General features: G+C 40.0%; 1 protein-coding gene across 1 annotated transcript; it reads right to left on the reverse strand.

The window, feature by feature from the left end:
* Positions 1-164: 164 nt before the first annotated feature.
* On the reverse strand, positions 165-10,797 carry LOC107720816 (uncharacterized). Its single transcript, XM_016528649.1, has 2 exons — positions 9,073-10,797; positions 165-848 (listed from the first exon to the last, which is right to left on the reverse strand). The coding sequence occupies exons 1-2, from the start codon at positions 10,780-10,782 to the stop codon at positions 405-407; spliced, it is 2,154 nt and encodes a 717-aa protein (XP_016384135.1). The 5' UTR covers positions 10,783-10,797; the 3' UTR covers positions 165-404.
* Between the last annotated feature and the right edge of the window lie 2,816 nt (positions 10,798-13,613).

A 13,613-nucleotide genomic window follows, 5' to 3' on the forward strand; every position in this document is an offset into this window, starting at 1 on the left:
TTATCTATGCACAATCAGCTTGTAACACTCCAAAGAGAAAGGAAAACTTGAAATCGCATCATATGACCCCTTTAAAATAAATGAATATTTGTTCAAGATGTCCATTTTTAAATCCACTTTTGAAGTGTCCGTTTTTGCAGTGATGCCACGTTTTACTTACAAAGAGTGTTACAATGAAAAGACTGAGTATACATAATTTTGTAGCCTATCATTTATTTAAAACATGAAGACTTAGTAACTCTAATGCAGTAAACTAATAAAAAAAAGTCAACGAAACAAGGGGCAATAAACAGATTACACATTTTGCAATGGTAAACAAGTTAGTAAAGAAAACAAAAAGAAAAGATTGGTTTTAGTCATAAAACCAAGTAACAAACAGTACATAAGCAGTGGTTCAATCTTGTTTAAACCTTCTTGCTGCATTCTGGGCACTGAGCAGTCATAACAGCGTGTGACCCACAAATGTATTTGTTACACTCACTGCACGTCAAACTTGTTTTTGTGTCCTTCTTTCGGTCACAGACCTGACACCTTTTCCTCTTGGCTGGGGTTACTGGTGCGAGATGAGTGGCTTTGGCTGGCGAAGAGCTTGCTTGTGCTTCCATCACCATATTCTGAGAGGCTGGAGTGCGGGGAATATTTTCCCGTCTTTTCATGAGAGGAGCCACCAGAGCTTTCCCTAGCTCTTCCAGAAAGAGCCTCCTTCTATATTTCTTCCCTTTGTTCCATGAATGATTTATTTCCATCCACAGCACAAATGCATTGTAGGCAGAGACATCCAACATGTTGAAGAAAATCACCATGGGCCAACGTGTGGTCTTCCTTTGGCAGGTGTAAGTGGCAACAAGCTGGAAACAAAATGACACACACACACATACACACAACAACAAAGCTTTAGCTTATCAGCTGACATTTCATTTCACATTATATGTGGCATTTGGCCTTGAATAAAAACGAATAAATAATGCAAAGTAGCAAAATACCTTGTCAAGGTTGTCAACTCCGCCTTTGGTATGGTTGTAGTCTAGGATTATCTCTGGCTTCTTGTGGTCTTTGTCGCTTACTTTGTCATCTCTGTGGAAAGTGCTCATCAAAAGCACATTTGTATTTTTTCTGGGACAGTAGGACACAAGACGTGTGTCATCAGTGAAGGCGAACATGGATGATAATGGTGCCCTGTCCTTCATTGACAGGAGCGCAGGTGGGAGCTCAGGCTTGTTTGATCTGACAGTTCCAATCATGGTCATTTTCCTTCGGAGCAGCTCCTGGCCGAGGGCGTACGAGGTGAAGAAGTTGTCACACGTGATGGTGTGTCCTTCTAGACCATCTGTCATGTCCAAGACCACTTGCATTCCCTGGTTCTTTTCTGACTTGCCGTCGACAGCTTTGCCAGTGTAGATCTGCAGGTTCCACGCGTAGCTCGATCTGGCATCGCATGCCGCCCAGATTTTAATTCCATACTTGCCCGGTTTACTCGGCATGTATTGTTTGAAGGGACAGCGACCTCTGAAACGGACCAGGCACTTGTCCACAGTGACGTTTGGGCCTGGATTGTATAAGAGTCGCAGTCGTTGGACCCATTTATCCCAAATGTTCCTTACTGGTGCCAGCTTGTCTTTTTTCTGTTGGCTATACCTTTTGTCCTTTTTGTAAAAGAAGAAGACCCTTGACAAACTCTTAAAACTTTTCAGTGACATGGTAGCACGAAAAATTGGCCTTCCCGACTCAGCGTGCCATAAGCAATCCATGGCCTCATGGTGGGATCGATACACGCCTGCCAGAATCAACAGACCAAGAAAAGCCTGTAATTCTGTCCAGTCCAGGTTCTTCCAGGTATCACCAAACACGCATTTCCCCTCTAAATTGGTCATTTCAATCAAAATCTGTTTAATATTATCTGGGAAAAACAATTCAAAGGTTGATCTTATGTCTTTAGCATTGGCACATGCCAACCTGGTTGGTCCAGGGGTCATTCTGATGATACGATGAGCTGGAAATCTCCCTCGTTGTCTCTGAGGAGGAGTTTTTGAAGTCCACGATATGTTTCCGTTTTTAGACTGATAAGCCGTCTCTGTGTCAGCTGTGACCTCTGACTCTTCCTCTGACTCTTCTCCATCAGTAGAGTGGTAGTCTGGGTCAAACTCCGTATTGTCCTCTGTTTCAGAAGCTTCATCAGAGAGCTCCACCTCCAGCTCTGCGTCTCCATCCAGATCCCTTTCCTCTTCTATCCATTCAGTACTTGTCGTACGTAGGGTCACATATTTTTTTTCTTCCATCCTGCCATCACTTGTCATATGTTGGGCCACGTCTCTTTCCTCTTCCATCCCTCCATCACTTGTTGTATCTAGGGTTGAGTCTCTTTCCTCTTCCATTCCTCCATCACTTGTCGTATGTAGATTTGCGTCTCTTTCCTCTTCCATCCCTCCATCACTTGTCGTACGTAAGGTTGCGTCTCTTTCCTCTTCTATCCCTGCATCAGTTGTCATATGTTGAGTTACGTCTCTTTCCACTTTCATCCCTCCATCACTTGTTACATGTAGGGTCTCATCCCTTTCTACTTTCATCCCTCCATAACTCATCATATAAAGAGTCTCGTTTGTTTCCTCTACCATCTCTTCATCACATGTCATATGTAGGGTTACATTTCTTTCCACTTTCATCCCTCCATCTCTCATCGTATGAAGAGTCCTGTCTCTTTCCTCTTCCATCACTTTATCACTTGTCTTACGTAGGGTTGTGTCTTTTTCCTCTTTCATAACTCCATCACTTGTCGTTTGTGGGGTCACGTCACTTTCTTCATCACTAAACTCAAATAGCAGAGCCAGGTTCTTCGCAACATTATGCCGTCTCTCCATTGTGCAGCTTCAGAATGAACTGCAAGCAAGGTCCAAGGAAGCCACATTTATAACCTCACAGTAAAACATGTATTTAAAACCACTTTGGGAGGACATTTTGCTGTCCTTACTATGAAATTAAAAGCTCATAAATGGGCCAGATTATGCTTTTCTTTAAAGGGATAGTTCACCCAAAAATGAAAATTCTATCATTAAATTACTCGCCCTCATGTTGATCCAAACCCGCAAGACCTTCGTTCATCTTCGGAACACAAATTAAGATATTTTTGATGAAATCCGAGAGCTCTCTGACCCTCCATAGACGGCAAGGTACTACCACGGTCAATGCACAGAAACATAGCAAGGAGATCGGTAAAATAATCCATGTGACATCAGTGGTTCAATCGTAATTTTACGAGAATACTTTTTGTGTGCAAAGAAAACAAAAATAAGATTACTCGACAATTCTTCTCCTCTGCGTCACCCTGGTGCCATTTTGGAGAGTATCACGACGCATGCGTTCTTTGCGCACAAAAAGTATTCTTGTAGCTTCGTAAAATTACGATTGAACCACTGATATCACATGGACTATTTTAACGATGTCCTTACTGTTTTTCTGTGCGCTGACCATGGTAGTACCCTTGCCGTCTATGGAGGGTCAGAGAGCTCTCGGATTTCATCAAAAATATCTTAATTTGTGTTCCGAAGATGAACGAAGGTCTTACGGGTTTAGAACGACATGAGGGTGAGTAATTAATGACAGAATTTTCATTTTTGGGTGAACTATCCCTTTAAATCTAATGATTTGCACAGGTTTGTGTGATAGTCAAGTTCATTATGCCGCCCTCCTCACACATAATTAAACAGATTTTGAAATATAAATTAGAGATAAATGGTTAGGTGTGTTCGATTTATGCAGCGCTTTGCAAACTGATCAGCATCTAACCTGAAGGAGTGCATACTGGTTAGAATTACTGTCCGACTTGAGACAATGCAGACGTTGTGTCACCCACTTCATTGGCATTTAAATAGTATTGGCTTATTTTGAACTTTATTCTTGTACATACAGGCACTGTATTAAGCAATACATCAAGTACGAAATGAAAAGTGTTCAACATCTATGTATAGGACAAATATTGCATCTAATCCACTTCATCTAATATAGTATGCAAACACCACACATGCATCACTATAGGAAGTACATAGTGCCCAACTTTACATCTCTGTTTTCAACACCTCCCCGGACTGCAAGCAGCAAATCTCAAGTGGTGCTCACTGCAGAGCCAAATAGGTCAAATGGGTTGAGCTTGACCTAATCCAGCTCCACCTATGTGGACCTAATGGGTGGAGTTTGATCTAGCTTTGTTTAGAGATAGGTTAGGGTTAGGGACGTCACGCGCTACCCATTGGCTGAGCAGCACCTTCTGGTAAATCTTGCTGATCGGTTAAATTATAGTGATGGGAAGTTCGGATCATTTTTGACTCTGACCTTTGAGTCACGTTCAGCAAAATGAACGAATCTTTTTTTCGAGTCATTTCGTTCATTTTAGCAAAATATAATTAAAATGTTACGTGTTACTTCCCTTACACGTCTACTACTTACGCAAACGTTGATCACACTACAAACAATATAAAACTATAATGCTATAAGAAACAGAAAAGATTAATTCATTGTTTACCTGGGTCTTCAGTCTATGATTAGCTCACCTCACCTCTTATCTGACAAGTCTTCAGGTTTGAGTCGTTCGTTCATCACGTGACAGCCCCATAAGCTTTAACCAATGCAGTCTGAGCCGGAAAGCTCAAATTGTAGCTTTTTACTTCTTACAGTTTATAAATGTGTGAATTTCTGTCATGATGGTTCTTTTCCATAACACTCAATGTTGTAACAAAGAAAATAAAGAGTTGGTTATTATTATTACGTCTCTTTCCGGCTCAGACTGCATAGGTTAAGCTTATGGGGCTGTCACGTGATGAACGAACGACTCGAAAAACCCGAAGACTCGAGAGATTAACTAATCAATTCTCTTTCCGGCTCACACTGCATTGGTTAAAATTATGGGGCTGTCACGTGATGAACGAACGACTCGAAAAACCCGAAGACTCGAGAGATTAACTAATCAATTCTCTTTCCGGCTCACACTGCATTGGTTAAAATTATGGGGCTGTCACGTGATGAACGAACGACTCGAAAAACCCGAAGACTCGAGAGATTAACTAATCAATTCTCTTTCCGGCTCACACTGCATTGGTTAAAATTATGGGGCTGTCACGTGATGAACGAACGACTCGAAACAGGTGAACTACTTGACTAATTCCAGTACAGAACCTATAGGATGTTGCGCATGCGCGACTGAACGAATCACTCCCCGAGACGACTCGTTCTTCCCGAGTCACATTAAAGATTCGTTCAAAATGAACGAATCGTTCAAGAACGACCCAACACTATTAAATTAAGCTGCAGCCAAAGTTGAACACACCTATATTAACATTTTATACATTAACCAAACATCACGATTGTTCTGAGCCAATGAGCGATTCTCAATGTGCTTTTAGTTTGCTCAGCTGGTTTTAAAAACTGTGGCAGCCTTGCAGTACATTTACAGTTAAATTTTAACACACGTCAACATGACATCACTGCAAATCGGATATATGACAATATTATGCTGCTTTTAAGTTGGGCAAATTTTTTTTTTTTTGTACAACATTTAATAAAAATGCCATGTTACTGTGTTATACCGTCATTAATTTCTTTGTTTGTGTCCTGCATTTTGCCTGATTGGTCGATTTTATTTGACAGTTTGTTTACGAATTGCTCTGTTGTATTCCACCGGGAAGGCGAAAATTGTTCTTTTTTTCTTTATATAGCGACAACATGGTGTATGTAAATGGTTAAAAGTGACCAGGTCTTATGTATATATAGGAAGTTGTACCTGCTTACAGTGACCGAACGGAACCGGGAGGGTTAAAACAAACAAAATGGCAGCAGCTGGAATGTGAAAAGATCTTTGCAAATAAGTAACGTTATATCAGATGTATTTTCTTTTTGTGTAAAACGATGAAACGCATCATGACATTAGAAAATCGCTTACTAAACAATAAACGTGGGTGAGGAATTCAAATCAGGCTTTGTGTGCATCTTACCTTATACAAGGCGTTTCGAGTTGGACACAAATCCTGTACGGAGTGCTTTGGTTTCCTGGTCTGCGTGAGGAACACAGATGCATGTGATTAGCACGCAACACGAGCGCTGCATTCAGACGAAACCATCCATGTGTTGGTTACTGCAAAATCTACTGTCTATTGTCTACTCGAGATCAATGGTACTGATACGTCCGTATTATTGTAATAGATCAGTACAGCAGCAGTCCTCATGTCCAGCGCATGCGCCCTCTGGTGATGCACATGCACAGTCATGCAGATGTTGCACACAACGGATCATATCTGAAGCATATTTTCGATACTCCCCGAATTTTCGATGAGGGAATTTGTGAATATGCACACGACAATATTTCATTCAAAAACTGACACTTTGAAATCAATACCGTCACGGGCTTTTAAAAAAAAATTTTTTTTAAATGTAAACTGAAGCGGTTGAATATTGGTTTCAATTACACACATCTGTAAGCTGAATAAGGCGCAAATGAAACATCTATGCATACGAATAACTACTTTATAATAGCTGATTGTATCAGCATGCCAAAGCTACAGACTGCATGTTCATAATACAGTGTGCAAACCTGTGCACATGTACCTGGAGTTTACTATGAGACAATGTGTTACTATCAGAAACATGGCTGAAATGCATCTGGTATAGAAATACCAGGTGAAATAGAAAACAAAAATAGTAAAACTAAAATATAAAATATTGTACATTTATATTTTAAATTTGAATGAATAATAATACAATAAAAATCATGAAGGTGGTAGTTCCTCAGTCCCCATTTAAGGACCCATGCATATGGAAATTGTATAACATAAAAGAGTTTCGTAATATGTAATGCATGAATAAATGAATTAATTATATCATTTAACCATCAGGCACTGATCATTACAGACTCTTCCTAGTCATGACTGGATTCTTTTTTAATGTAATGTAGTGTAAACACTTCATTAAACTGAAAAATTTGGAAAATATATACCGGTATGCATTTGAAACACCTGCATGATAATGGCATGAAATAATTATAACCAGAAGATGGAAGTAGTGGTCCACACATGATGGTCTGACACATTGTTAACACTTTTAGTGTTAAAATGACAAGACACAGAGCACACATTATTTTGTAGCCTTTCATTTATTTCAAACATCAAACATCAATATTCAGTAACTCTAATGCAGTAAACTAATAAAAAATATCAAGGAAAAAAAGCAATAAACATCATAAAATTTGCAATGGCAAACAAGTAAGTAAAGAGAACAGCAGGAAAATAACTACTATTAAAAACTTTGTAACAAACAGTGCATAAGCCATGACTAAGTCTTGTTTAAACCTTCTTGCATGCATAGCAGTAAGAAGTTATAATAGCATGTGACCTGCAAATGTACATGTTACACTGACTGCACATCCTACTAGTTTTTGTACCCTTCTTTGGATCACAAACCTGACAACTTTTCCTCTTGCTGGGGCTTGATACTGGGGAGGAGCCAGGTTTTTTGGCTGTAGAAGAACAGGCTCTTGCTTCCATCACCATATTCTGAGAGTCTGGCGTGCGGGGAGTGTAATGCCGTCTTTTCATGAAGGGAGTCACCAGAGCTTCCCCTAGTTCTTCCAGGAAGAGCCTCCTTTTAATGCTTTTCCCTTTGTGCCATGAAGGATTTATCTCCGTCCACAATACAAATGCATTGTAGGCAGAGACGTCCAACATGTTGAAGAAAATGACCATGGGCCAATGAGATGTCTTCCTTTGGCAGGTGTAAGTGGCAACAAGCTGAAAGTGAAATGACAAGCAAAACATTTACATGGTGTGCATCTGGCAGATGCTTTTATTCAAAGTGACACTGTATTCAAGGTATACATTTACATTTGATCAGTTACTGCTTTCCCTGGCAATCAAACACATGATCTTAGCATTGCTTTAGCTCACCAGCTGACAATTCAATTCACTTTATTTGTGCCATTTGTTCTTACCCCCGGTTTCACAGACAAGGCTTAAGCCTAGTCCAAGACTAAAATGTAAGTCTGTGCAGTTTCAATTTAAGGTGAGACACTGCAGGTGAATAGGGTAAAAAATTATCTAATAGTTATCTCCTTACTTACCCAGTTGATTAATTACTTTAATAATTGCAAACATTTTTTGTATTCCAAGTTTTCTAAAATGTTAGGTTTAAATGGCATTATTTAATGAAATATGCACTAATTCAAATACAATTTCTAGTACAAAAATCTGAACACTGGATGAAGTCAGTTTCAAAATTCTTAGGAGGGAATTTTGGGTATTTAATTTTTGTCACTTGACTGATAATTCAGAAAACACACAGAACAGACAGAAAACAATATATTTTCACAATTGTTTGGGGGATAAAATGTTGTATATAATCAAGCAAATTATATATGAACAAATCCCTCTGTAAAAACCTTAAGTATATAGACAGGAATACAAATTTAAAGTTTGGTGTGTGTGTAAGGGCTATTGAAGTGGAGATTTATGGCTCAGTGTAGGAGAAAAAACTAATTTTGAGAAAACGGCCTTTAAAAATATGCATTTTAATTTAAATCTATTGACACAAATAGATAAAGTACTATAAAAGAAACACTTAACAGTGTCTTTTGGATGTTTTCTTTCCACTAGTCTGAAAAAACACTATGAAAAACCAAAAAGGCCAAAATCTCAAACTTGACAGGTGCATGAAAAAACGGTGTTTTTGCCTGCAGTGTCTCCCCTTAAAGAAACTTCCACTGACTGATCTTAAAATATATCAGTGCCGTTGTTTTATCTCAAGATGCACACCAGTAATGTTGTTTTCTAAGGCATGTTTATAAAAAAAATTATTTAAATGTCCTTATTGAACTATGGCCTAATCCTGGCTTAGTCTAAGCCCTGTCTGTGAAACCAGGCTTTAAAATCCAAAAGAAACAGAAGTAGTGACCAATCTTTTCTTACATATTGTGACGTATGTCCGATTGTAATAGATTATTGATAAAGAAAAAAAATTTATAATTAGCATTTAAAAATAGATATGGTTCATTTTCACTTCATGCAGAAAATGTCTAAATAATACAAAGTAATAAAATACCTTGTCAAGGTTGTTAACTCCGCCTTTGGTGTGGTTGTAGTCTAGGATGATCTCTGGCTCCTTCTGATCTTTGTCGCTTACTTTGTCATCTCTGTGAAGCGTGCTCATCAAAAGCACATTTTTCTTTTTTCTGGGACAGTAGGACACAAGAGTGTGCGTATTAGTGAAGGCGAACATGGATGATAATGGTGCCCTGTCCTTCATTGACAGGAGCACAGGTGGGAGCTCAGGCTTGTTTGATCTGACAGTTCCAATCATGGTCATTTTCCTTCGGAGCAGCTCCTTGCCGAGGGCGTACGAGGTGAAGAAGTTGTCACACGTGATGGTGTGTCCTTCTAGACCATCTGTCATGTCCAAGACCACTTGCATTCCCTGGTTCTTTTCTGACTTGCCGTCGACAGCTTTGCCAGTGTAGATCTGCAGGTTCCACGCGTAGCTCGATCTGGCATCGCATGCCGCCCAGATTTTAATTCCATACTTGCCCGGTTTACTCTGTATGTATTGTTTGAAGGGACAGTGTCCTCTAAAACGGACCAGGCACTTGTCCACAGTGACGTTTGGGCTTGGATTGTATAAGAGTCGCAGTCGTTGGACCCATTTACCCCAGATGTTCCTTACTGGTGCCAGCTTGTCTTTTCTCTTTTGGTCTTTTTTATAAAAGCAGAAGACCCTTGACAAATCGGTAAAAGTCTTCAGTGACATGGTAGCACGAAAAATTGCCCTCCCCGATACACCGTGCCATAAGCTACACATGGCCTCATGGTGGGATCGATACACGCCTGCCAGAATCAACAGACCAAGAAAAGCCTGTAATTCTGTCCAGTCCAGGTTCTTCCAGGTATCACCAAACACGCATTTCCCCTCTAAATTGGTCATTTCAATCAAAATCTGTTTAATATTATCTGGGAAAAACAATTCAAAGGTTGATCTTATGTCTTCAGCATTGGCACATGCCAACCTGGTTGGTCCAGGGGTCATTCTGATGATACGATGAGCTGGAAATCTCCCTCGTTGTCTCTGAGGAGGAGTTTTTGAAGTCCACGATATGTTTCCGTTTTTAGACTGATAAGCCGTCTCTGTGTCAGCTGTGACCTCTGACTCTTCCTCTGACTCTTCTCCATCAGTAGAGTGGTAGTCTGGGTCAAACTCCGTATTGTCCTCTGTTTCAGAAGCTTCATCAGAGAGCTCCACCTCCAGCTCTGCGTCTCCATCCAGATCCCTTTCCTCTTCTATCCATTCAGTACTTGTCTCATGTAGGGTTGCATCTGTTTCCTCTTCCATCCCTCCATCACTTGTTGTATGTAGAGTTGTGTCTCTTTCCTCTTCCATCCCTCCATCACTTGTTGTATGTAGGGTCGAATCTGTTTCCTCTTCCATCCCTCCATCATTTGTCTTACGTAGAGTTGTGTCTCTTTCCTCTTCCATCCCTCCATCACTTGTTGTCTGTAGGGTCGAGTCTCGTTCCTCTTCCATCCCTCCATGACTTGTACATAGGGTCGTGTCGCTTTCCTCTTTCATCCATTCATCCTTTGCCATATGTAGGGTTGTGTCTATTTCTTTTTCCACCCCTCCATCATTTGTATGTAGGGTCACCTCTCTTTCATCTTCTATTCCTCCATCACTTGTCGTATACAGGGCTGTGTCCCTTTCCTCTTCACTGGACTCGTATAAATGAACCGGGGACTCCACATCACTAAACCATCTCTTCATTGTACAGCTACAGAATGACCTGCAAGCAAAGTTCAGGGAAGTCACATTTATAATTTTATTTGTTACACTTGATAGGGTCAAATATCCTCTAATATTAAAATAACTAGATCCTTAAATCTAGTAATGGGCACAGCACATGTTTGTGTGATAGTTAGGTTTAACAGATATCATTAGCTGGCTATGAAAATAAGAATAATGGAAGCCTACGAAATGTCCTCGTGAAAGTAGTCAAACTTGTTGTTCTTCGTTGCACATAAGAGGATGGTTTTGAAATATTGCTTTTGAAATATTTTTAGTTTAATAGACAAATTCTGTAATGATTAAAATCACATTTTCTGAGATGGGGGTGGCTTGAAGGCAGATCAAAGGGCATCTGTTTGTCTGTTTAGATTAGAATTTTTGACTGTTGGAGCTGTCTTGGCTCATTTGACAATTCCATTCTTCCATTCGACCATAAAGCCTAGTTCAGACAGTCAGCCCAAATCCAATTTTGTGCATATCCAGAAACCGAATCTGATTTGAATAACTGACTGTCCAGATAATGTATTGCAACTGTTCATATCTGATTTGTATGTCCATAAGCTCTCTTTCATTTTACAGAATGTGCGTTTGTTTCTATGGCAATGCCGTTGCGTTGTTATGCCTACGCTAAAAAAAACAATAACAGCAATACGGTACATTCACACGGGGCGTCAGCATCAACGCCTCTCGTTTACTTTAAAAGGAGTGACGTCAAGCGTTGCCGAACTGAATTGTGGGTCTGTCGCATCACATCACCGGCATTGCTCACGGCAGACGTTGAAAACTTTTCAAGCGCCAACATAGGTGTCAGCCAATCAGATCGCCTTATGCAAATACCCTAGCGCAGACGCTAGCCAATCCCGTTCATGCAACACCAGAAAAGTAATGTGATTGGCTGTTGTCACTATGACGGTCGCATCAGCACCAAGCTTCAGACTAGAGACCTGCGCGGGACGGATTTTTCAGTCCCGCTCCCGCAAGGTTCTGTCCTGCTCCCAGCCTCCCGCAGAAATATATCTTATCTTGTCCCGCTCCCGCCCGCGACATTTATGTTTTGTCCTGCTCCCGCCCGCATAAAAGTAATCTATACAGATTTTTTTCAGTACATCGAAGAAATTTAAATGAAATGGTTCTGTAACATCTCCTAAGCATAAACGCTCCCGAAAAAATATTTATTTAGGCTATAGCATCAACATTCACAAACCACTGTTATTTGTAAAAGAAAAGCAAGCATGGGCTGCTGCGTGCATGGTTTGGCATGGCAGAATGCCAGCAAACAGCTCTCCCTTTATTATCACTAAAAGCTGACATCTCAGTTCATCGCAATATCATAAAGCTCTGTTATAACACAACAAACATATGCACAATGAATCTTTCACAATGTCTACACTTCGTGTGTTAAAATGAGAGGATTCATGAGCACGCAAATTTCAGCACTGCAGTGAGTGGATTAATCACCTCTGACTGGCCATTGCATTCGAGAAATCAACAGCTATGCCTGTGATTGGCTACATTGCGAGACGCTTTAAAGACGTGTTATAAATAGAAACTGCCTAGCTTGTGCATGTACTGTAAATCATTTTAATGTTAATATTAGTTGTTCTTGTTGCTTTTGTGCAACAGATAAATAACAATTTATATGTTTTTAGACATTTTATGTTTAGATATTTCTATTTTGCGGGAGTCCCGTGAATCATTTTATTCTCCCGCATTCTGCACGAATCTCTACCTGCCCGCATTCGGCCATCAAGTGTTGTTCCGCGCCGCACCCTGTTGCGTTGGGTCCCCCAGGTCCCGTGGGAGCAGGGGCGGACTTCCCCATTAGGCAAAGGTAGGCGGCCTTGGGCCCCCAAAAGCCAAGGGCCCCCTAAAATGCTTTTCATATAGATGTGCATTAGGTGCGGACACGCGAACGGTTGCGGTTTACGGTGTTTATTACCACGACAACCGTCCGTGTTGGAACGTGCTTTTTGTGTATCCTGCTTGGAGACGAAAATATTATGCATCTGAAGCTGTAATTAAATATTGAGAAACAGTGCATGTGTATTATATGTTTATAATTGTTTTAAATGCCGCTTACTCATTTATGAGAAGGAACCAAGTAGAGGACACATACGCAGTTACTTTTTTGGCTGATATATTCCTTAGGTGTGTAAATCAATGTTTAATTGTCTTTTCATTATTTTTTCAGTTTTATTTAAATTTGTAGTTAATATAACTAAATGTATTTTAAAGTTTAGAATTAGACAGCCTTTGCACAAAGGCTTACGCTGGTAACTCATCAGTGGACTTTCCCCGTCAACATAGGCTATATTTTTTCACGCTTTTCTGTATTTCTGATGTTCCAAAACGCCTCCTACTGGCAGAGAATGAATGTTCATTTTCAATAATCCAGTCTGTAGTTTTTGTTCAGACCAATGCGAAAATCCACCCACATTACCCCGTTTTAAATTAATATAATTATTTATACTTCTGACTCACCCCTGGTTTAAACGCTCAATTGTGAGGTTTATCATTTTATAATTTATTTTGTTTTTGTGAAAACCTGTATCTCAACTGTAAATCAGTTGCTATTTCGTGGTCTACAATATGAAAGAAAGCCATTATAACATGTACATGAAAAATGTAGAAACATTGGACACAATTATGGGGCACCATTATGCAGCAGCAAGCATCACAACAAAAAAGGAACCTCAAGGTTGATCTAGGAAAATGTGTGAAAATGTATAGGGCCCCATTCCTATATTTTGCCTGGGGCCCCCAATTCACTAAATCCGCCCCTGTTTTTCATTATTTTTTCAGTTTTATTT

This window comes from Sinocyclocheilus rhinocerous, unplaced genomic scaffold (genome assembly GCF_001515625.1).
Source record: "Sinocyclocheilus rhinocerous isolate Xijiao unplaced genomic scaffold, SAMN03320098_v1.1 scaffold3954, whole genome shotgun sequence".
In the NCBI taxonomy this organism is placed as follows: domain Eukaryota; kingdom Metazoa; phylum Chordata; class Actinopteri; order Cypriniformes; family Cyprinidae; genus Sinocyclocheilus; species Sinocyclocheilus rhinocerous.

Excerpts from the sequence above, each read along its gene's own strand:
- LOC107720816 (XM_016528649.1), bottom strand. The coding sequence starts at position 10,782 with ATGAAGAGATGGTTTAGTGATGTGGAGTCCCCGGTTCATTTATACGAG. Across the intron at positions 849-9,072 it reads GAGTTAACAACCTTGACAAG|CTTGTTGCCACTTACACCTG; the intron begins GTATTTTATTAC and ends TTTTGTTTCCAG.